This window comes from Mustela lutreola, chromosome 6, assembly GCF_030435805.1.
Source record: "Mustela lutreola isolate mMusLut2 chromosome 6, mMusLut2.pri, whole genome shotgun sequence".
NCBI classification, from domain to species: domain Eukaryota; kingdom Metazoa; phylum Chordata; class Mammalia; order Carnivora; family Mustelidae; genus Mustela; species Mustela lutreola.
Window position 1 is genome coordinate 69,492,477 of NC_081295.1, and position 25,825 is coordinate 69,518,301.

General features: G+C 38.4%; 1 protein-coding gene across 2 annotated transcripts in view; it reads right to left on the bottom strand.

Moving 5' to 3' along the window:
* Positions 1-4,906: 4,906 nt before the first annotated feature.
* ENPP1 (ectonucleotide pyrophosphatase/phosphodiesterase 1) overlaps positions 4,907-25,825 on the bottom strand; it is a 73,505-nt gene continuing 52,586 nt past the window's right edge. Inside the window, exons 14-25 of one of the 2 annotated variants that reach the window (XM_059177531.1) lie at positions 25,508-25,539; positions 24,421-24,548; positions 23,195-23,264; positions 22,409-22,496; positions 21,110-21,279; positions 20,000-20,051; positions 17,975-18,129; positions 16,254-16,383; positions 15,051-15,131; positions 14,046-14,178; positions 11,900-12,062; positions 4,907-8,952 (exon numbers count right to left, since the gene is read on the bottom strand). In XM_059177531.1, coding sequence (XP_059033514.1) covers positions 8,785-8,952; positions 11,900-12,062; positions 14,046-14,178; positions 15,051-15,131; positions 16,254-16,383; positions 17,975-18,129; positions 20,000-20,051; positions 21,110-21,279; positions 22,409-22,496; positions 23,195-23,264; positions 24,421-24,548; positions 25,508-25,539 — 1,370 coding nt within the window. In that variant the 3' untranslated portion in view covers positions 4,907-8,784. Of the gene's footprint in view, positions 8,956-11,899; positions 12,063-14,045; positions 14,179-15,050; positions 15,132-16,253; positions 16,384-17,974; positions 18,130-19,999; positions 20,052-21,109; positions 21,280-22,408; positions 22,497-23,194; positions 23,265-24,420; positions 24,549-25,507; positions 25,540-25,825 lie in introns of both variants that reach the window. The other variant, XM_059177530.1, reaches the window with a different exon arrangement.

The window sequence follows — 25,825 nt, forward strand, 5'->3', positions numbered from 1 at the left end:
CACAGACGTGTGGCTGAGGAAGAAAGGTGAATAACAAGGAAAACAAAGCCCTGGAGGAAGTGAGAATTCAGGTCTGAGAAAATAAAAAGAAATCACACTTTCTCCATAAGAGACAGGAAGGAAGGTATGTAGGTGTGAACCCAGAAGCTTGGAAGGAAAAGGAAGATGACAGAAGACAAACGTTTTGTGTAATCTGGAGGAATTCAAGTCCAAATGGGCTCTTTAACCGTGTTACCCTCATCACAGTGAACAGCAATGTGATGAGGGAATATCATTCACAAAGTGTTAATACGCCTCTATTGATACCCGAGGTGCTGGACATTTTCTGTTCTTTGGATGCTTATCATCACATATACAGAAATGGGTGAAGACACTTCAAATACATTATAAGATTCAAGAGTATTTTTTTTCTAAACAAATTCTACTGATTTTTTTCCACATTATAAAAGTAGTGAATTATAGAGGAATAAAAAAGTGAGGCTCACAGTAAGCCCCAGCACTCAGATATAATCACTGTAAATATTTTACTGCATTAACTTCCAGAGACAACAAGAGGGGAGAAGCTGAACGGGAAAGATAGAGAAGAGGAAAGGAAGGAAGAGGAGGAAAAGAGATTTAAGTTTTCCTTTCACCAAAATGGATACATAATCATATGCTATTTTAGAAGCTCTCATTGTTGATTCCTGTATTGTGTAGTTCTTCCGCTTAAGTAGACTTAGATGAAGATCACATCTCTGAGAATATTCTATTGTAAGAATACATTATACTAGTACTATTTTCTCCAACAAGAGTCAACCATTTCAACTGAGTATCATTTGAGGTCTTTGTACAATTGTACAATGGCTTCCTCAGAATAAGGAACTGATACATGGCTTCCTCAGAAGGGAACTGATACATGAGCCATAGTTTACGAACAGTTTTTAGACTTTTGGAATGCAATTATCAAACTACCTTCACCTGGGCCATAACAACTTGTGTGGCCACCCTCAAGGTGCCACTACTGCAGACTAACTTCTCAGCACTGGAGACCCACATCTGTTAAAATTCTCACATAGTAAGCCCCAAAATAATGTCACTTGTGTATTTTTAAGAGCTAAAACATTTTTATGTGTTTTTGTTTTTTACAGCTCTTTTCCTTATGAATGTTTTTTTTTTTTTTTTAAAGATTTTATTTATTTATTTGACAGAGAGAGAGATCACAAGTAGGCAGAGAGTCAGGCAGAGAGAGAGGAGGAAGCAGGCTCCCCGCTGAGCAGAGAGCCCGATATGGGACTCGATCCCAGGACCCTGAGATCATGACCTGAGCCGAAGGCAGCGGCTTAACCCACTGAGCCAACCAGGCGCCCCTCCTTATGAATGTTTTAATGCAGACTTTTGCCCAATTTTCACTTGAGAGTTAACATTTTTTGGTTTTGCTTGTAAGCGCCCTTTTTATGTATTTATTTTTTAAGATTTTATTTATTTATTTATTTGACAGAGAGAAAGATCACAAGTAGGCAGAGAGGCATGCAGGGAGAGAGGGGGAAGCAGGCTCCCTACTGAGCAGAGAACCCGGTGCAGGACTCAATCCCAGGACCCTGAGATCATGACCTGAACTGAAGGCAGAGGTTTAATTCACTGAGCCACCCACGTGCCCTTAAGCGCTCTTTTTAAATGGTCATATTTCATGCTGTTAATACGCTATTAACGAATTTAATTCTGACTTGGAATTCAGCTGCTGATGGAGTAGAACATGACAAATCCGAACATTTTCAACACATTCTTCAAGGAGGCAGTGGGACCTGCTGTTTAAGTATATGAGCCTAACTTAGACCTGGGCTCCATTCCCTGCCAGTGATAACCCACCAGCCAGAACTGGATTAGTATTTTCACTTTACAGAACTGTTGAGAAAATTTATATCACTCATTTAGCACAATGTCTGGAACCAAAGAAACACCCAGTTAAGTAAGTTACTATTGTAATTATCACTATATTTGATCTAGTTTCAGAGTTGTCTTTGTCATCATAATAATGTGACTGATTCATTGGGTAAATGAATAACCAAATTTGTTTATGGTCAACCTTCCATGTTGGGAAGGGAGGATTTCACATCACTTATACTTCTTTGTCTGTCACTATGTTAACCAATGTGAGATACCATGGCCCTGAATTTCAAAGAGAGTGAGAAGTAGGAAAATCTCTCTCCTCTGGAGAACAGAAAAGTTGCCTCAAAATGTTTGTTCTAGATGCTCCAGCAGGGTTGCTACCGCCGACTTATATGTCATCCAGGCCTATGTGTTTTTCCTCACAGCAAAAGCTATTCCCTGAAGTTGATGGATGTGAGGATTGAGAGATGCCCCCGTGTGTCTCCACATTTGCCAGTAAACGTTTATAACAGCTCTTTGTAGCTGGAGGGACACTACGCACCTTGTAGAGGTTCTCATGTGAGATATCCAAACTCTGAGAAGTTCATTCTTTCCCTCTTCAGTTCACCACACATGACACTTCCCACAGTAAAGTCAATGAAACTGTATAGTCCACGAAAGGCATTCTTGATCTTATATGTACTGTATTTTTATTTTTATATTTGTATTAGATATATTTTTAAAATTCTACCTCGTGTACTAGGAAGATATCTAGAGATGTACTCCTCTTGAAACATAACCCAGGGAAAACACCATCTGGTATTTAAAAACTTGGGATGCAAAGAATAATTAATGTCAGTGTGGTTGTCCTCTAGCTGCATTTCAATAGCTTAGGATTCCTGAGCTGTCTTAAATGGATATTTTGGTAAGATCAGCTTATTGGGTTTTATTTGTCTGGACATTGTCTTTATTAACCAACCACTATTTGTCAGGCACTGTTCTAGAAACACTGGCTAAAAGATTATGTCTGTTCTCAATGACAGATGAGTTTGGAGACAAGATAAAGAAATTCCTGAAAAGGAATCTATCAATTTAAAAAACATATGCTTAAATGTCAAATGAGAGTTATAACCACTGGGGGAAAAAAATCCCACAGGGCTGAGTTGTGTATCTTATGAAACAGCACACCCTTGACATAAATCTCATCAAAGTTATAGTTTTAGGGAAGAAACTCGAAGGGTATAGTCTTAGCAAATGCAACAAAGATCACCAGCTGGAAATGGTTAGATAGTGCAACTTCTTGGGATTTCTTAATTTCCTTATGAGGGTTGTGTAATGTGTTCTCTTTAGGATAAGATCCTGCCACATCCAGAAGCCCTAGGTGGAAGCAAATGATTCTCTCACACCCATAACCACATCGCCCTGAAATTACTTCCTTGTATGGCTGCAGACTACCTTTAGCAAGCCATGCATTTGGGCAGAGTATCAGGGGCTGAGTACAATTTCTTATAGATCATAATGCCACCTAATAACATTTTGTGCAGATTAAAGGACAATAAAATGTATCACACACAGGCAGTTGGTCGCAGTTACAGAACAATGACTAGCCTGAAGTCCTGTGCTCTGTCATTCCCAATGTCTGGGAGGTTCTGATCACATGACCATGCTTTAGGGGTAAAGAGAGGAGAACTAGTGTCAAAAGGATATGGGCCTTGGGCTAGATCTTGAAATCAAGGTAAAATGTTGGTCAATAAGCACCAAGGGGGCAGGCATCTTGTTTATTCTGTTCCCCAATTTAACCCTAATGTTCATTTCCTTAACACAGAGTTCACACAGCTTTGAAATCTGTTGTCAATCTTCATCTAACTGAATCTAACTTAGTTGAACGTGATAAGTGTCCTATTGAATTAAACAGTGGTAAGATCTTAAAAACACAAGTGCACAAAGGCCCCACAGGTTAACCACTGTTTCTGTACCTTTATAGAAGTGAGTAACACTTCAAAACAGTGCCATTGTGTCAAGATCTTGAATAGTTTATGATAGAGAATGCAAAATTATAAGTTTTGATCTGAGGTTTTTTAGACTGTAAAAATTTGAGCAGGCAGATCTGTTCATTGAACTGAGAAAATTTTGGTCTCATTTATTTAAAATAATCTCCAGTCTCTGTTAACTTATAAACCTTCAGTTCTGAAAGTTTCATTTGCTTTCTATTACACTTAGCACAATGTCATTTAAGTGTAGGCATAAAAAATTTTGATAGTGAGACATACCCAGATGTCTTAGGGCAAAATTACTAAGAGATATAAAAACCTCATTATCTGGATATGTATTAAATTGTTTTGTATCTCTATGTGTGAAAGCTGAAGTCTATTCTGAGTTCTGAATTTGATATATAATGAAATTCTATATGAGTTTTAAGTGTTATTTTTATTAAAACCTCTCTCCCTGAGTTCAGGTTTTACGGGCAAGTATGAAGTTAAGCTTAAAACTATGACACTGGGACGGAATGAAAGGCATACTTTTTTCTATTGCTTCCTTTTGACATCTCATGAGGGTAATACAGATTCCAGAGATTCTTTAATTTCTAGCAGACTACAGTTTCTACCACGGCTACAATTTCTACTAAATATCTTTATTTTTCCTTTCATTGCTGTTTATGGAAAGGATAAGTACAAAAATTTCACGTTGAAATAAAATCTATGGAAGTTACAAATCAGATACTTTCCCTCTGGTTTCAGACCATTCTAAATACTGGAAGGATATTTATACATGCCTTTTATTTTTTTAACCTAGAAGTATGATTGCAAATAATTAAAATGCCAAAAACAAGAATATAGGTCACAAATCAGAAATAGATGTTTACTCTGTGAACCTGACATGAACTTTGGATCTTTTTCCTCCTTCCAACAATACAGTCATGGTTAATTGTCTATAGCCCTTGCATGCAGTATCATCCCAGGGAAAATACCACCACCCTGTTCCCTGTCCCCACCCTACACACACACAGACACACACACACACACGCACAAACGCGTGCGTGCATGTGAGAAAGCAGCAAAGATTCTGTATGTAAAATTTTTATTGGTAAATCCACATTTCTTAGCTTAGAGACATATTCTACAGACTTCCCCTCTCCCTCATAATATTTAGACTGCCAAAAATCAAGGAAAATGTCATTGGACTGTAGCCATGTTACAATTTTACCTAAGGCTTACAAAGCACCTGTGATAGGCTTTGGCATGAAGTGTAATCACCACATTTAGTTTCAAAGTTCAAATGCCTGTTCCTGATATAGATAAGCAGGTACCCACAGGGCAAGGGAGGACAGTTAATGCAGCTAATGACAAAAAAAAGTCAATGTTGGGGCTGGTAACAGCCTTTTCTGGAGGACTGGGTGATCTTAGATACAATCTCATCCACCGTCTCTCCTGAAACAGGATGGGGCTAGCTGGCCTAACAGCCCTCCACACACTGACCTACCCTGCTGAACATTTCCCTTTCCCCCCCGAAGGTTTGCATATTTTTCTCTGAAACTTCTAAATAATTTTTAAGTTCCACTTGATTCTTTGCTTTGCCATGAATGGGCTGACTTATCTATGAAATTTTATATGGAAGTTACTTACCTCATTTAAGAAGTACTGATCAGAGGCATGGCAATAAAATTAGGGGAAAATAAAGGTTTTGTTTTGCATATGAAAAGCAAAGAACAGCCTTTATTATACGCAGTAGGTTAAAGACATTTTCATATATAGCCATGTGAATTTACCATTCAAATTGGGGGACTGGAGGCCAGTCACATCTTTTAAACTGATCAAACAGTCAAAGGAGAGATCTGTTACAAGACAAAAAAAGAAAACAAACACCCTGTCTGAAGAAAACAAACTAAGTAGGAACAGATGTGGATGCTCTTTACTTTAGAGTCAGCACAGCATTAATAGTCTGACTTTTAAGAGCAGGAGATGATTATAACAAAGCAGGAAAAATAAAGTAGTTTCATGTCATAAGTTGGTCATAGCAACACTTGTAGAAAATATCAGAAGAGTAAATGGGAATATGCCAAAAAGTATCCATCCAAAGGATGTTAGGATGTCCTTTCCTTACCTATTCACCTGAAGAGCTCCAATCTGCACCAAGTTCTAGCCCAAATGTCACCACCTCTGGGAGTCACTGCTGAGACCGTCAAGCAATACCAAGTGGTCTCCTCTGTTCTCCCTGGCAGATGGCTCTGCCTCTGGCTCCATTAAAACAACTACCACCCCTTAGTACACTTCTGCTCTGTCCTCTCCCTCTCTAGTTTTAGGATTATTAGTAGGACTATTACTTGTCTTTCTTTGTATTCCTGGTGACTGGCAAAGGGGAGAGGCATCTACCTATTTAATCAAGATCTGCTAAGAGGCTTTACATAGAGGCAATCACGTGTCTGCATGTGTTTTGAATACATAAAAATCAATGAGAAACTTCTATAAAGTAGATATCCTTCTGCTAAATGCAGATAAAAAGCTTAGATATTATATATAAAACAAAAAAAGGAAGACTCTGAAGAGAGAAGTCAGGCAGGCTAGGGACCTTGGGACCTAAGGGACAAAACTATGATGAGTTCTCCTGTGTTTTTGCTTTTTAGCTCAGATGTCCCAGACTTGGAGCTGAAAAGGTGAAATGGCCACAGAGCACATGTAAAGAAGTCCTAAAAAAGGCCTGTTCTCCAGCCAAAGGCCTGGAAGAGTAATGGCCTCGCAAGAGAGAAAACAGGAAATGCTCCACTCTAGCAAACGCCACTGGAAAGACCACAGACCCAACCAGACCAGTAAAGGCCAAGTGGGGAGCCTAGACTTCCAGCCTCTCTGGGCTGTCATGCAGTACCCTAACTCCCCTGACAGGGTGGGATCTGAGAGGGTTGAGTAAGCAACTGGTCAATTCATCCCCACCTGGTCATAATGAAGCCTCCTCCCCACCATTCCTGCCCACAGTATCAGTGGACACCACAGGGGAGCAGTGACAAGGCCCCCTGCACACCCCAGGCAGGAAGGCATCAATGGAAGCCCAGAGGGGAACTGAATTCCCACCCTGTGCAGCAATGACATGGATCCCATCTTGTTCCAAGTGTCACTGGAGGCTGAGTGGGAAACCTGGACTTGTAGCTACACCTTGGAGGAACTAGACAGTGCCCCTAAGTCCTCCACTAGATTGATGTCAGAGAAAGTCAGCTAAAACAGAAGGTTTAAATAAGATCCACAGTCATGTAACATCTAAAATATTCAGGTTTCCACCGAAAATCATTCATCATGCCAAGAACCAGGAAAATCTTTTTGAATGAAAAAAAGAAAACAGATGCCAACCCTGAGATGACACAGATGCTGGCATTATTTGAAAAGAATTTTGCAGCAGCCATTGCAAAAATGCTTCAGTGAGTATCTATGAATTACACAGAATAAATGAAAAAATAAAAAATCTTAGCAAAAAAATAAAAATTCTCAGCAAAGTAATACACAATATAAAGAAGAACTGAATGGAAATTTTAGGGAAAAAAATAAAAACAAAACTTAATGGGCGAGGGGGGGCTCAACAACAAAATGGATTAGAGAAGTAAAATAACGAGTGAACTTAAAGACAGGACAATAGAAATGACCCAAACTGAACAACAGAGAGAAGACAGATTGGAAAAAAGCAGTGTATAAACCCTCAGGACCCTATGGGACTAAAACAAAAACCAACAAAACTTCCTAAATTATTAAATAATTTTTAGTACAAATTATATTATCTAAAGGATTTTGTGGCCTGTAGTCTGTTCAAGAATGATCATCATAGGAAGGACAAATAAAAAAATTTTGGTGGACTAATATAACACCTAAATCAAACCCACATAGCCTACAAGTGAAGGAAGCCCTTGAAGGTTCACAGGTATAGTCACACTAAAAGGTATAGTTTATGTGGAGGAGAGGTCAGGTTCATTTATCATGACCACAAAGAAAATATAAAGCAATGGTTATACATTCTTTCCAAACCCAAGAAACTTTAAGATAAACAGCTCAGCACAGTTCTGCTGCTGGTGGGGTCATTTTGGGGCATAGAGGAAAACATTCCTGCCGTCTTGATGGAAAATGTTGCCAGGCATGCATTGGCAAGTTCTCTGAAGTTCCATGAAGACATTTTTAATAGTCTAAAATAACCACTTTTAGAGCTATTTTCAACCTATGTTCACTACCAGTGAACGGGATGGGAGTATCTTTCTTTTTTTTTGTACAAATGCAGAATAAAATTTTATAGCAGGTACACAGACTGAATTACTCAATTCACAGATCTTCCCTCAAAGTTTAACTTATTAAAAGCATTAAATCCGAGGAAGCCTAATCACAATTTACAAAAAACCAAACCCACAGGATTACATATTTTGGTTTTGAATGGGTGTTGGCAAAGACAGAAAGAGGGCCTTAGAAACAGTTTTGCTTCTGCTAATTTTTTTTCAGTTAAAACTAAAATGAATGAAACTCCAAGCTGGAAAGAATCCAGAATCACCTTTAAATCCTTGTGAAAATACTAAGGTAAAACAGACTATTCCAATCCTATCCATTAATGCTGAGCTTGCCAGTTCCATAGAAATTTATTAGTGAAAACAAAATTCAAATATCTGGCATCCAGACAATGTTCACAGCTATTTTTGCCCTTAAGAGAAGTTGAAGAGCAGTTTTAGATATGGTGTGTCTTTATTCCCCAAATTGGAACAATTCTTACACATTCAAACATGTGCGAGACTCAGTAAGAGTATTTTCCTACTGCCGGGCAGAGGCTGCCAGGTTCCCTGAGATGGTTGTTATCACAGAGGATTCTCAGCTCTAACTCTGGTCGGCAGTTTCCAAACAAGGCGACAGTGTGAATAGAGGACTGTATAAAATAAAGGTTCTTTCAAAAACATCTATGGTGTGTTTTTGGAATAAAAAAATATCAGTCTTCTTGGTCAAAGACTGGCAACCGTGTTTTCAACTGTAGAATGTCTGCAACGGGCTCTTTTCGTTCTTGAAGGAAGCTGAGTCCAGTGATGAGTTCAACATCCGTGATCCGAGCTCTGTGTAGCTTCAGTAACTCTTCTACCCATGACGACTCGTGCTTCCCCTGCTATGAAGTGGGAGGAAAAGAAACGTCACTGGAGAACAATCCGCATTCCCTACCAGCACCCCTTCTTCCCATTTCAGTGAGTTCTGACCCTCTGGCTCCCAAATGGCAGATGCTCTGACCTTTGTCAGCATGATCCCTGTTCTTGAATAGCTCAGCATCTAATACATACGATGCACCTTTGTTGAATTAAATGTGGGAATTCCCAAATTTCCCAATTTGGGAAAAGGCAAGTATACGTGGAATCAGTGCTCACGTATTGCATTGGTGCATGAAACTTCAACAGTGTGAGGTTAAAAACATGTTGGAGAACAAAAGCAATGTGGCGCGGTAGAATGAATATGGGGATGGGCGTAAATAAACTCGGACCCAAGTCCGGGTCCTATCATTACCATACCATGTAAAGTGAGGCCAGTTATTTAACACCTGAATCCTGATTCTCTTACCTGCTCCTTCCTTACAGGAGTGCTCTGAGGATCAAATGTGATGATGTGTGCAAGTGCACTAAAAGAACACCCGTTCTTATCAGAATCAGTTACGTACATGGGTACAATGAAGAGAGGGTTAGGGGTGTGGTAAAACACAACTCCATTTCTGGGGAGGTAGTGAAGTCTCAGCTAATAGATCAAATGAAAAGTAAAGGCACATGCTCTGACACATGGAAGCAGAGCTGGTAGCTGAGGCAGGGAGCAGAGATGGAAATCATACATTCATGGTAAGCATGCATTTCTCTGAATATGGCTCCTGGAGAAGGTCAGATGAAGAAGGTATCCACTGGATGGCGGGCTGCAATTGTACATTAAAGACGTCCTCCAATAAAGACTTCTGTACCCTTGGAACATTATTAGTTGGAAATGATAAATATAAGCTTTCCACATAAAAGGGGAATGGACCAATAATCTCCATTTTCCCATTAGCTTCCAATCATCCCTGTATCCAGGGCTACTTACTGCTCCAATCAGTCTCCTTCTCTGCAATAGCCTTCACTCTAGCTCTTGAAGGAATAACCCTGACTCCGTGGACTACTTGGCCAGTAGATATTTTCCATCTGTCCCAACATACACATGAACAGATAAAAAGTACAGGCAAGGCATCTGATGTCTCAGGCCAATGTCCTGCTAATCATTAGTTGCTACTTCAGAGATGAAACAGAAGGAATCAATCAGGATGTGTGATAGACCTTCAAATAACCCTTTCTCTGGTTCATGTCCAATAATTAGTGTCCTCTAGGTACACTGCTATTACAGAATTTGACAAAATATTTGCATTTAAGATAGCAGCACAATAGCTTTTGAATGGTAGAGATGGTGAAAAGGAACTCAAAGCCTCACTCATGACACCTGGCATCATTTTGGTCAGGGAGACCTGAGCATAAGTCTCTTTGAAAGGAGGGCCCAGAATTCAGACATGATATCTAGAGAAGAAACCATCTTTGGCCCACATGTGCCACATGCTAAGAATAGTGGAGAAGGAAGACAGGAAAGGTCTAGGTCCCTCATAGTGTTATTGACCCAAGACTGTCTACTTCTGGACATCCTGTCACCTGAGGTACCCGTTAATTGCTCAAGTCACTGTAAATGGGTTCTCCATTATTTGCTGCAGAACATAACACTAACTGGTAACTTTAGTGACAATTCAATCCATTGAGGAAGAGAAAGCAATGAAGGAGAGAACACTTAGTATGTATCCCGCAGTGTCCACAACAGTGACCAGCTGATAGATGTAGATGCCCAAAGGGCATCCAAATAGGTAAAACCCTGTTATTCCTTCCTTAATTCTGAAGCATAAGGAAAAAGAAGTTAATGAGAAATATGTTCTATGAGGACTGGTCAATTCATTCTCAGTTTATCAGAGAAGTAAGTAAAATATCTTCATGAATTTTAATGAATGACACACAGGCTCTTAGATCAGGGATGACAATGGATCTCTGTATTCTACTCCTGGGCCCACGGCAGAAGCTACTGTCTGCTTTGCTCACTGCTGTGTCCTCTGGACTAAGAGTACCCGGAAACATGTATTTATTGAAGGAATGAACGGCTGGATCCAAGAAAGGATCAATGAATAAATGCAGGGAGAAATTAATGAGTGATGATAGCACTCTCTCCTGCTAAGCTCAGACTGGGCCTCAACTTCCTTTTGCCCACAGGACTCCTAACTAAACCACCCATTCAAATGAGGCTGGTGAGAAAGCTACATTGCTTTGCCAACTTAGGTCTACACTTATATAGTGTAACTTCGATGGACAAAAAAAAGAAAAGTGGGAGGAAAAAAAAAAACAACTAGGAAAAAACTAGAAAAAACAACAACTAGAAAATCTGGGAAGTACTCTGAAAGAAAAACAAAATTGGCTCACTATGGGGAAAAAAAACTTCCCTAAAATTTTAATACAGTCTTGTTCGAAGACGAGGTTTTGTTTGTCTGTTTGTTTGTTTTTAATTATGAGCAAGTAAGATAACATAAAACAATTATTTCCAAACACTGAATGACAAAAGAGTAAGAAAAGATAATTAGGAACAAACATGACTTGTATAATAAAGTGATATAAAGAAAAGTAATCTGAAATACTACCTAACCATAACTTTAGGACTAATTTATAACAGTGCTGACACTTTTAGGAATTATAAATCCAGGTTTCAAACAAAAATAAATTCATAGTTCAAATAAACCTAGAACTTAGGGGCTAAGCTGAATGCAGGCACTAAGTTTTTACATTTTGATTTGTTTTTTGTGTTTTAATAGGCAAGGGTGGTCCTCTCCAAAGATATACCATCTCAGAGCATCAAATTTAAAATCATCCTGCAAAGTACATGTAAAAGCACACCCTTTCAAAGTACATGCATATTCACATTCCGTTTTTACCCACAGTGATGTCAGACACGACACATGCAAATATACTTATATTCATATGGTCAGCGTTTAAGGTGATACATGAACAAAGGCTACTTACCACACAGCTCTCACTATTGTCAGTCCTGTGAGGCAAAATGAAAGCTAAGGTGTCTAACTCATCACACTGGGAGGGAGTCTGGAATGTGTTTTTACAACTTGTCAGCACAATGAAGAAGTGAGTTGGGATCAGAATTTCTTGATTACGGATGAGTTTGCTGTTTCTGGAAAATAGGACAATCTTCAGTTTAAGAAAGAAATAGATCTCTTCTTTTTAGTGAATCTTTTGGTGAAGTATATTTTTAATACAATGAATCTAAAAATAAAATTCAGTCAAATAATTAAATATATTGTAGGAAGTTTGTAATCATAATACCTCAACATATTCTGCTGAATTGAAAACAAATTAGAAGACAGGTAAACATAAGCCAAATAATTTTTATTTTCTATAAAAATTTACTAAACTTCAGATTTTTTTTTTTTTTTAGTTCTACCTTAGGACACTGGAATTGAGACATGAAAGAAAAAATACATCTTTCTAGAACACCTACAACCAAGATTCTGAAGCATTATTGATAGTCTTCTCAACTCTGTGCAGCTATGCAAAGACAGGAGACAGAGAGGAAAGTGGTATGGGATTTTTTTCTATTCCAGCCCTTCTAGAGAAGTCATGTTTCTGTGAACTCTCCTTTGTTTTAAAGGGATTTCCTTTCTCGGGGCATCTGGATCGCTCAGTGGGTTAAAGCCTCTGCCTTCGGCTCAGGTCATGGTCCCAGGGTCCTGGGATCAAGCTGCACATGGTGGAGGAGCCTGATTCCTCCTCTCTCTCTGCCTGCTTCTCTGCCTACTTGTGATCTCTGTCTGTCAAATAAATAAATAATAATCTTAAAAAAAAAAATGGTGGATTTCCTTTCTCATGCCAGTAACTTCTTTTAAATTGCAGCATATTCTTCAAGATGTCCCAAGTAATACTTTACCTCATCTTAATTCTACTTCTTTTGTTCTGAAAGCTAGGTTTATTTATTTGTTTTTCAGCATCTTTCCAAATTTAGGGTAGTGGGAGCCTCATCTTCAATTGTAATCTTGTGTGGAACCATAACAGAAAACTGATTAAAACAGAGCGCTCTCGTGGAATGCGAAAGATATGAAGCTCTCTCTCTCTCTTAAGATTTTATTTCTTTGCGAGAGAGACTAAGAGAGAGTGAGCAAGCACAAGAAGGGAGACGGTCAGAGGGAGAAGCAGACTCCTTGCTGAGCAGGGAGCCCGACGCAGGACTCGTTTCTGGGACTTCAGGATCTTGACCTGAGCAGAAGGTGGTCACTTAACCGACTAAGCCACCCAGGCGTCCCTGAAGTTCTCCTCTTTATACTCTACTGCTGTGATCTCAGGCAGTTATGGTGGGTCCCTTACGACTCCAGGGATATAGTAAGAAACAAAACAAAAGCCTGTCATTTCACAAACTACATTACAAACTAACGTGTCACAGATAAACGTGTGTGAAGAATTTTCCCTGAGCCTGCCTGAGAGAGTTCTTCTCAGGAACCAGCTGAACCTCCCCTGACATCTCATTCTTGTTACCCTATGCCTTAATAGTAATATTACTGCAAAAAATCAGGCTGTTATTGTTTTATGAAAGATCAAATGGTTTCTAAAATGTTCTGCTGCTGTACTTTACAAAAACAGCACCTACTGGCGGTTTCTTTCAAGATGGTCACTCAGGCTCCCCCTAAAAAAAGGGTTAAAAAGGTTAGGTAAAAGCTGCGACATTCGCCCAAGGCCCGCCCTTGGACACTGCAGCTTTAGAATTCTGCTGATGCTTCCAGGCAGGATGCCTCTAGCCATACCACAAGGTTCCTTATCTTCTAACCAGCAGTAGTTAATGAAGACGGTATCTCAACAGTTATCCGCACAGAGATTTTAAACAAGGGTGTTACCTTCTTAACAGATGGCAGAGTTCAGTGTTTAATCTGAACTCAAGAATTACTCATCTAAGCAGAGTCGAGGAGAAACACTCCTTTCCTCTAAAAAATAATTTTACTGAACCCTGAGCAAAACATCCTAAGATATTTCAAGGGGCTTCCGGTATAAACAGAAATGTCTTGTCCATCAATACAAACAGTTTCAGACAGAAAAGGCTCCACGGATTCAACTGGATGGTAATCCCACACGACGGCTGTTTTTAAGAGGAAATGAAATATGTTCTTACTGCTTCAGCATCTCTGAGGAATCGTAACGTCCGTCGTAATCAGAGTCAAACACAGGCCCGCTGACCACATTGACGCCATTTCTTTCCTCCGCATACCGTTGCAGAAGGGTGCCGTGGAAGTAGCGCCATATTACTGGAACAAGAAGGGTGTCAGTGAAGGTTCCAGAGAACAAGGTGCCATGCTGTCATGTGAAATAACTCAACGACCTTATTCAAAGTCAGCGTTTGTAATAATTACTGACAAAGCCAAATGTGGCTTCAGTCTTAGTGTGAGGCCAAAAACCCACTGTTCAGCTCTGGCTTTTGGCCAGAAGAGACGAACATTGAATTCAACACTATTTTGGGCATCCCTGACTATATGCCTCACCATGAACATAAAGAAACAAGGCAGGTTATTCAGATTTATTGTTAATATCTGAAATTCCCTTTGAAATATTCACAAGTATTCTACATGTAAATTAGAGTAAAAAATTTCCTTGCACGTAATTTAGAGTAAAAAATGTCCTTGTATGCTCCATATTTTAAAATTCTATATGTCACCTGAAGAATAATTTAAATTTATTTTTGTAGGAGTTCCAAATACAATGATAGTTAATAATGATGCAAAAATCTATTCATTTCAAGGTCAAAAACAATTATCAACAACTCCCAAAGTTAAATGGGAAAACAAACTGAAAGTTCATGTGTTAGTAGACTATATAAGCCAGATAACTTAGGAAGAATGTTACACACTTTTTCCATCAAAAAATGTTGTTTACAAACATGTAAATACAGATAGGATAATAGGTATTAGAATATATCATAATTCTAACAGCTGTAGAATTTTTGTGTACTGGTATCATCAAAGTTAAGAATGTGTAAGAATGTATACCTCTAAGAACATACACCTAAAAGAACATGCTTGACAGTAATTTAATTTAGAGGATCAGTCTTAATAATATAAATTATGCCTATAATATATAGAAATTCATTGAAATTGTGAGATACAGGGTTAAAATTTTTTACCTTGAAAACTCTGGTACATTGGCACTATATTAGTATTAAGCAATGCTTCAGAATATAGTTGATCTGAACCTTTATTTAGTTCTATAAAGAAAGCAAAACAAGACAACTATTTCATTCTTCATGAATAACATTAGAAATCATACTTTCTCATGGGAGGGCACTTGAAAAATTAGCTGAGTATCACCTTAAACCCATAAAACATTCCTAAGTACAGGGTCAAGGGAAAGTGCCATGTGTTTGGTCAAGTCCCTTAAAAAAGTAAAATACTTACATCTTTTCTTCTTCAAAATGAATTTATCAAAAAAACAAAAGCTTAACAACAGCCTAAATTAAACATATACGAATTTTACATTATTTGCCTATTTCAACTAACAATGTATTGTTTTGACAACTCTCTTTCCTTAAACTCTTCTACGCTAAGAAGGAAAAAGAGATTATCTGGCTTCAGAACAACACCTACTACCCAGAAAAAACATTGCAGGATTTCTGCCTCGAAATGCTGTACAAGGCTTCTTTGTAGGGATTTTCAGCTTGGAGTTGGTCTATTTTCATAAAGCAACAGCCAAGTTTTGACTTCAGACCCTTACTCCGGGGACTGGGCTGGATATGGAGAATATTTGAGCACCTGGAGCCTTCTGCTCTTTGCCTTTTAAGGCCAGCCTGAAAATGTCTTCTCATTAACACACAGATGTGCCATATTTAAAAATAGAACACTTAACTTCAAAAAAGAAAAAATAAAAGCTCTTCCCTAGCAGCTCCATTTCTGTGAAAGTGTGAGCACCCTTAGGTTCTGCCTATCTCTACTTCTTAGGTGAATTACATTTTTCCTTTTATCAAAAAAAAAAATATTTATTTATTTGAGAGAGAGAGAATGAGTGAAGAGCAGGGGTGAGGGGCTGGGAAGGGCAGAGCCCAGAGGGAGAAGCAGGCTCCCCACTGACCAGGGAGCCCAACATCCCTGGACTCTGGGACCATGTCCTGAGCCAAAGGCAGATGCTGAATCGTTCATCCAAGCAAAAGCTAAAAAGTTGTCTAAAAGTCAAGCTTCAGACACTTTAAAATTTTTCTCTAAGAGTTATACTTCTCATTCACCATTTTCACCAATAAATAACAACAAGATGATGTATCCGGCCTCAGAAGGAAAAGAAAAGGAAGAAGAGAAAGAGGCCAAGAGAAAGGAAGGTCAGGGAGGTAGAAACTTACGTGGTGGGTAGAGGAACTCATAGCTCAGTTCAGCATTATTTTTATAAAAGGAACACTTATGGACAGGACTAAGAGAAATTCGAAGATCCTGGTAAAGACAGTTGGAAAAGTCTTCTGCAGAGAAACTGTCCTGAAAAACAAAATGAAAAGAGCCATTAGGCGTCAGGCATCTAAAAGAAAAGAAGATGGCTTTATGAGTAGCTGAAGATGCATCACACCATTTGAAAACAGAGCTCTGGCTGTCCTTCGCCATTTTCCCATTTTTCTAGTAGTATGTTCATTTTTTCCTGAGATGCAAAAACTCTTTTACGATAGTAAGGATATTAGTCATTTATTACATATGTGCAAATATTTTCCTATTATGCTGGGCCAATTTAGTGTAGCCTTTTTTTTTTTTTTTTTTGGTCAACTGCAAGCTTTTATATACTGAAATACTGATTTTGGGGGGATCTGAGCCTATCTATCTTCCATACACAACTGCACAAACTCCAGCTGGGGGTGGGGAGCCACTGTGTAGCACAAAAACCTCAGGAGCACTGAGGACTGAATTTAAGCAGCTTTGATTACATAAGTCAACCGAACATTTGAACAGAATCAAAGAACATTGTAATTATGGCATGAAACAACAGTAAATTTGATGGGAACCTACAAAACACCGGGCAGACTCCTACATATCACAAAGTCAAGTAAAAAAAAAACATGTTTACAGTGTTGGGAAACTGTCTTCAAAATTAGAACAATCAAACTGATGGTAGAAACGTTATGGAATTATATGAACGTGTATGGGTACATAATATATGTATTTTTAACAAAGAAATTACATATATACACACACATAGCCTTCTCTTTTTATTTGGCATTCTCAGTGACTATTAACAATAGTTTTATTTTTTAAATCCTGCTGCTACCCTCCATTAAGCTCTCTCAGATCCCCTTACCACCCCTTAAGGGCATCCTGTAGAGCTTGGCAGACATTCAGTTTCTGAAAATCTGGTTGGTCTAGTTTAAAACTTCAATTTGATTAAAATCTCAATCTTATCCCCTCCCCCATTCTCTCTTTCAAGGCTTATCTTCTGTTTCTCTTTCCACCAGGGCAGCCAGGGAGCAGGGGTGAGGGGGAATGGTGGTCTTATTCTGGGGTATTTGCCCCACCCCCAACCCCCAACTCTTGTCAAGGCCTTCTTGTGTTCTGGGAGGTGCACAGATCCCTGGCCTCTCTCTGGTCTGGTCTGGTCTGGGTTGGCGGGGTGGGGGGATCTTCTGTAGGTGGTATATGCAGAGAGATCACTAAGCTTTTATGACCTTGCCCATCAGTGAGGAACCCCTAAGGTGAGCACAGTGGAGGAAAATCCAGACGGAAAATACAGCTATGTATTTAGAGATGAATCATTGTGCCTGACTGCAAAATTGATTTCATAAAATTGTAAATTAGAATCCTAAAATATTAAATCAAACATAAAGCAAGGGAGAAACTTTTATTGCATGCACACGCCTCCTTTCACACAAGAAGACATCTGCTTGGAGTCTTAGAGTCACACAGTGAGTTTGTGGTCAGGCTAGAACGAGAACTTAATCTTCTAACTCACAGTTCAGTGATCTTCTAATTCAGCAACTGATGAGAGAGCCAAGATTAACTGACCCAAACTAACTTGGCTTTCAATGTTTTGCTTAATGATAATTTGAAATAATCACACAGAGCTAAAGAAGCGACCAATACTTGCATTTCTGCGGACGGTGTAAGAGGTCCAAAGGGGCATCAGGATGTCATTGCTGTAAGCACTGACGAACTGGTGCTGGTAAAGGAGACAGACCGAGGTGTTTCTCTGCAGGACTCTGGGTCTTCCGTAAGGTAAAGTGCTGCGCTTAATAACCTTCTCTTGGGTTGTAGGGGAAAAATGAAACCACCATTCAAACATACTTACTGTGAATATAATTCACAGTATATAATATATTCTGAATGTGTATACAGAATAAATTATATATATACACATATGTGTGTATATGTATACATATACAGTGAATATGTAAGAACATACTTCCTTATAGAGTATATAAGAATCCATCCAATTCTCTACTTAAACCTACTGAAAAGTTATTTTTTTTTAAAGATTGCATTTATTTATTTGACAGAGAGAGATCACAAGTAGGCAGAAAGGCAGGCAGAGAGAGAAAGGGAAGCAGTCTCCCCGCTGAGCAGAGAACCCGATGCAGGGCTCTATCCCAGGACCCCGGGATCATGACCTGAGCCGAAGGCAGAGGCTTTACCCCACTAAGCCACCCAGGCACCCCATAAAAAGTTATTTTTAACTGTAAAATAAAACTAAACACAAAGAGCAGAACCATAAACAGTTAAGAAAAGGGATTCATTGTAGTTTTTGCCTATGAAGAGTCTGAAAGATGAATGTAATATCAAGATATCACAAGAGAACACTGTGTGATATTGCTACAAATTTCAGCATTAGGACTTTAAAAATATTGCTAAAATTCTTCAACAGTATTTTAATGATTATTATTCAGGGAAAACTCTAGGCAGAGAAGTTTCTTGGATGAGAAAGCAAAAATTCATAACTAAAATTATGAGACTGAGCTGAATGAAACAGTAATAGTATAGACCATTTACTGTACTTTTTCCAAGTGCCAAGTGCTTTGTAAAGTCCTTTGTATACATCATCTAATTTAATTCTTACATAACCCTACAAATTAAGGTTATATGCCCATTGTACAGATGAGAAAACAGTAGTTTACAGAGAATGAATACTTTTTCCCTGGACATATAGTTCCTATGCTCATATTCAAACACAAATCAGTTCCAGAAATGCAATCCTTTACCACAAGGTTTTGTCATCACAAGGCTATCAAAGATATTTCTAAACATTTACAGAGATTTTTATTTTTATTTTCTTTTATTTTTGAGAAAGAGAATGAGAGAGGGAGAGCACATGCGAGTGGTGGGAGGAGCAGAGGGGGAGGGAGAGGGAGAGAGAGAGAGGATCCCAAGCAGACTCCACACCTTCGACGTGGGGCTCAATCTCAGGACCCTAAGATCATGACCTGACCTGAAATCAAAGAGTCAGATGCTTAACTGTCTGAGCCTTCCCAGGTGCCCCACATTTACAGAGATTTTTATACAGGCAAATTCAACTTGGGAATTGTGCAGAATTTGCCTTCTTATTACAGAAGGAAAAAACTGAGCCAAGTAACAAGAATCACTTTACTATATCAGAGTGTATCAGACTATATCAAAGTGTATCAGAGATTGTATCAAAGTGAGGCTGAACATCCCAGTGACTGACAAATGTTAGCAGTTGTCTGTATATGAAGCATACTCTTCACTCAAAAGCTATAAAGAAATAACTTTAGATAAACAAGCCAATTTATACTCTCTTATAATGAACTAAGAAGCAGATGAGATAGAAATCTAACAGGTGTTTACAATGGAAATCTGAAGTTCTCTAATAAAGCTATAAAAATCTTCAAGATCTCGAACCACTTCGACTATGTTCATAAAGAGTAATTCAGCTTCCACTAAATATATGATTTGCTGTAAATATCCCTCCCTTCCGTATGACAAACAGTCTAGACCATCAAGCAAAGACATCTCTGTGTTTCCTCAGGTGGTCTCCACTACCACCTTTAAGTTACTGGTTGTTCTCAACTAATGCCCCCAAACCACATGTTCTATGATTAACCTGGCTGAGAAACTAGCCCACTTTTACATTCCAAACTCAAGGGGAAACATGTCTTACCTTCTGCCACAGTCAAATTCAACTGTATCTCAAAATCCACAACTGGTAAGACCTAAAAAGTTAATAATACGATTTTAAGCAATGAGAGATGTGAGGTTTCGTTTTGTTCTATTTTTGTTTTGAGACATGTTTCAATCTTGTAACAAACAACTTCTGCAGCATAATTATCCCATTATGGGATGAAGATAAAGCCATCTTGTACAAGTCAAACTTATTTTTTTGACGAAGAGGATAAAGTTCAGATGACAACTGCAACAAGACAGAACTGCTACCCAAGCACAGCACTATGAATGAAAAACAAGAGTTGTTCCTTTATCATCTTTGCACTGCTCTCAGAGTCTTTCTATGAGCCTAGAACAAAATGAAAAGCATATCCCAACTGTTCCCCAAATCTCTATCTTTAGGGACACTATCGGTTTTTTTTTTAAAAGATTTTATTTATTATTTGAAAGCGAGAGAAAGAGATCACAAGTAGGCAGAGAAGCAGTCAGAGAGAAGGGAAGCAGGCACCCTGCTGAGCAGACAGCCTGATGTGGGACTAGATCCCAGGACCCTGAGATCATGACCTGAGCTGAAGGCAGAGGCTTAACCCACGAAGCCACTCAGGTGCCCCTAGGGACATTATCAGTTTTGTTCACTTGTCATATATTTTCATCTTCTTACGACTATGTTAAGACAGGAATAAAAAAGAAAGAGTGCCATATATCCATTTCAAACCCCCAAATATGTGATTTTCCCTCTAAATTTAAAATTAATTGAGAGATATTTTAGAGAAGGAAAATTATGATTGGTTGATAATCAAGCCCTCACTGCTAGATAACAGCACAGACTCCATGATTCAGGATGTTCCAGGACTTGGCTAGATTTCCTCCCAACCTGCATCCAAGTTAAGTCATAGCACCAAGGGATAAAGACAGAGGTGAAAATGCAAAAACTAGGAAGAGGAAAAATAAACAATAAGAGGGCAGCATGTGTTCCATCAGAATTAAACATACTTAGATATTTATGCCTACTCACAGATTTCAATTTGATCACTAAGTGTTTCCACGGCATAAGCTATGCAGAGGGCACCCTAAGATCCAACTGGGCTACACTTTGGTCAGTACTTACTGAAGGATGACATGAGCACTCAAGGTTACGTCTGGGGCTTCTTGCAAAGGGGCACTGCCCCACAGGGTGGACTTCTCTGGGATTCTCTGGGTTGTAAACGGGATTCTTTAGAAGGTGGTTAAGACTCCCATGAGTTCCATTATTAGGAGCAGGTGTCAAATTCAGTAAATCTGCATGATTCCAAGAATGGTAAATGGTTACTTAGAGGTTCAAAAACAAATAAATATAAGACTTAGCTCATGACTTTTATTTTTTTTAAACCCTATCTATGCAAGAGTTCTTTACTTTCCACCCAAAATGAAACTATGAAATGCTCTTGAATTTTAGAGCATTTATGACTATGCTGTTCTTAATAATGGGATTTTAATGGGATTACTGATATGTACACTGTCCTCTATGAACTTGTGAATTTCAGTGTGTATGACTATAGTAACCGCCATGCATGCTTATTATATGCCAGTCACTGTGCTAACGTATTTTTCTTACTTAATCCTCAAAACAATTTAATAAGTTATTGCCAATATTTGGTAGCTGAGTAATTAGAGTGTTGTGCCTAAGGCCTCAAAGCTACTAACGGAGTAAGACCCAGGATTCAAAACCAGCTTTGTCTGAGTCTGACTCATGCCCTTGGCAATAACCACAGCAAACACTTCTATAGGAAAGCACTTAGGATATGCCAGGCACTGTTTTAAGAGCTTTAGGACATATGAATTCATTTAACCATATAGGCTCCCACTAAAAGAATTACACTGAGGACATATTTAAGGTTTGCAAACTCCCAGTACCATTGTCAGGAAAAGGAAGTCATATTTAAAACACAGTATCTAACCATAAAAGTACTAATGAAGAAAGTACTGGGTAAACGAGGACTATATCTAATAGAACCTCCTCAATTTCTACAACCATGACATTGTCATCCATGAGAGTATTACTGCTACCAGAGGTTCCGCCTTGTTTGGGTTCCCTTCACAGACTCCAAACTCTTCCTCAGGCTTCCACCCCAGACCTGTTTTAACTGCCATATAATGAAGCCCACGGCCTGCCAAACTGGTAGGCATGGGTGACGTATGACCCTCCCTCCTCTGAGTGCCCCACTTTACCTGTGTACAGCCTCGTGGAAGAAATGTAAGTCATCAGATGGCACAATCCCCGTATTTTTTTTCAATGACTCTGGGTCAGGAAGAAGGTCTGGCTCCCCTCATCATCATCTCCACACAGATGCCCACCATTGACCTACTTTGGATTTTCCCATTCCAGCTCTGTTTTCAGAAGAAATGAAGGAAGCCTGTTCTCACTTACCACACATTAAATTATAGACTTCGATATTTTCAAAGGAATCAACTTCAAAGCGGTGCTTAAATCCAGGTCCATAGCCGATAAAGAGGGCCTAGATGGGCCAGAAAAGTAACAGTGTGTCAATTCATTTCCCCTGTGTATGCAGCTGGTGACAAAAAAAGTATTTTATATTATCTATGCTGTACATACATAAACTGGTTAACATAATGGGAAAACTACCGTGTCCATGGATTTGGTGGGATACTGACTGAACCCATGTTGCACATCTAATCTAAGGACATGTGGGATACTTCTCTCAGCTTGACTTGACAATCATAATGGAATGGATGATGAAATCATTGTTCATCTAGGAAATGTGATATAAATGTCACTCTGCCCATTTCACACAGTGCTACAGGCATCAAATTAAATCACTGTTATGAGTATATTCTGAAATTTTAAATTTATAGGTAACTATAAGACATTATCTTCATTTAGAACAAAAATATGATACCTTTTCTCCTATTAAATCACTACATTTCACTTACAATGTGGCGATATTCTTAATGGGGCACAAGTATATACAAAATAACTATTAGAAATTTAGTGTGAGGTAAAAGTCACATGTTCATGAAACATGAACATAAAATTTTAATGTAATGCTCAAAGTAAAACAGTTCTATAAAATTATAAGCTACATTGATTCTCATTCAACACATACAATCACACTCCACGTTTCTAAGTGTATAACTTTATATAGTTTTCTTCAGATATAAATCATTATTTTTTAAGAATAACAAGTTTACTTACTTGCATATTTGAAAATAAATTGTCAGAACCATGGAATCCATTTCCACAATGTTCCTTTTCTGAAGGAGCCCTAATTTTGATATAATATGAATTAATGATGCAAATTCTATTCACAGTGTCAGATTTGTAATCATGACATTATTTCTGTTCATAAACAATGTTACTATTTGGTTAAACCAAAAAAAAAAAAAAAAAGTAAACAAAACCACTGGGCTTGGGAAGCATTAAGGGGTCATCCTTATCTTTTATTTTGTAGATAAATCAACTGCAGAAGCAGTGTGGCATAGAAGGGGAAAATCACTAGCATTGACACAGAACCCTGACTATGCTATTTACCAGCTGTGACTTTGGCAAGTTAGTTATCTTCTCCTGGTTTCAATTTCATCATGTTGGGTTGTTTGTACAAAATAAATGGCTTAGTCTAAAGATATCTTTGGAATACAGGAGATGTCTGCGAAATATTATATGAGGTAAGGACAATCTGTTTCTTCATCATCTCCACACAGATGCCCACCATTGACCTACTTTTGAACACTAAAAGCACAGCTCTCTAGTGAAAGGAGAGAGACAGTGAGATGTTGTTCACTGCTTAGGTTTTGCTTTACAGCATGGCGTCCTGGCAACCATCAAAAGAGTTAATTATCATGTTTTGAGATATTAACAATATTAACCATCCAAATAATTTTCCAACACACCAAAAGCTGAGGTGAAAAAACAACTCTAAGAAGAAAATAATTGCTCATTATTATAAAGAACTTTTACCAATTGTTCACTGGATTTAAAGGTATTATTAGGATAGCTGTCATGTGCCGAAGAGATACAATGGTTAAATGGTAATGCAAATGTAGACATAAGAAATAATCAATATGGATGTGAGCAGAGCAGCGGTTCCTAGCTGGGTGTGGATGGCCCTCCCCCTAGGGAACTTCTGTCAAACTCTGGAGCCATTTTGGTTGGCACAACTGTGAGAAGGGTGCTTTTTCATCTAATTGGTAGAAGCCAGGGATTGCTCTCAAACATCCTACAATGCACAGGACAGCTCCCCACAACAGAGAATTATCTGACCCAAAAGGCCAACAGGCCAAGGTTGAGAAACCCTGGGATAGAGCAGAGAGAATCGCATCTGTACAGTTTTCATATAACAACATTGTTGGAAAGGGTCCAGTGGGTACACTGAATTACAAACATATCAGGGCTACATTTACGTGGAAACCATCAGAACTTACAATGCAAGTTGCCACTTAGGGTCCAAATAGAATGTCAAGGGCTCAATCCTGTCATTTTTGGCAAAGTGCAAACGCTTCGGTAAGAAATGTTTCAGGTAAGGTTTGAAGTGCTGGTTTGGTTCCCGGCACTGAAATTATAGAAGGTAAAGAAAAACTCTTATTTCCATATTTTCTTACATGTAAACTTCTCTTGAAATTGTTTAATTCTGTATGAATTTTTTCTGATAAAAATTTTACCAGCCTGCGTAGTAAGTCACAGATGCAAAAATAATTGTGTTCTTACTACTTATACAACGTACCAGCTGACCATTCCCAACAATTCAATACCCACATTTTTTACAGGAAATTAGATCTGATGCATAAAAACCCTAAAACTCTTAGACTATGTCACTCAATTTTATATGGTTTACCGCTGATGATATTCTTTTCAAACACTTATAACTACAATGTTAAGAATTTTCTTTAACGCTTAAAACGAATCAAGTAAAAAAAAATGCACTATAGATAATTCATCACCATAGATAATTCATCACCAAGACAAAACTTATTTTTTAAGTGGACATAAAAAAGACTGATAGGAAATATTTAATAATGCTAACAGTATCTATGGGGATATAGCTATAAATTTTTTTCTTCTTTTTTTTTTTCCAATTACTTCTTTACCTGCATAAAAATTAAACCATGACAATAAATGAATTCTTAAAAACCTTTTTTGGAAGATAGATTTATTTATTTGAGAAAGTGGGAGAGAGTGAGCGGGGAAGGGCCACGGGAAAGGAAGGAACAGACTCCCCGGAGAGCAGGGAGGCTGACATGGGCTCAATCCCAGGACTCTGAGATCATGACCTGAGCGGAAAGCACACGTTTAACCCTCTGAGCCACCAGCCTTCCCCTTAAAAACTTTCAATGCCAGCTTACTGGGACATGTTCTTAAAGATCTTTAAAAACAACAGTGCATCTAAATTCTGGCCTACATACTCAAAAATTCTAATGCTAAAATCCCAAGAACAGATACTGAACCTCTTTTCTAAATATATCTTAAAAAAAACTAACAATACCTAGATCATGAAAACATAAAGATACTCACAGAAAGATTTCTGGCAAGGTCTTCATAATCAACTGAAGGGGGGCAAAGATAATAATTAATTGTTGATGGTATGCTACAATTAAAAATGAAACAAAAATGCTGAAGTCAGACTCCAACTCTATTCTTCAATACCAAAACAAGTTTCAAACAGCTTATTGAAATCATTATGTATTAGTTATTGGCAAGAATGAGAGAGATTGTTAGAAACCACTCCATGCCTGTGAAATTGTGTCATACTATTAAATAAAAAGGCAAGTTACGAAATATCTATCCATCCATCTGTTCATCCATATGTGTGTCCATCCATCTGACCATCCA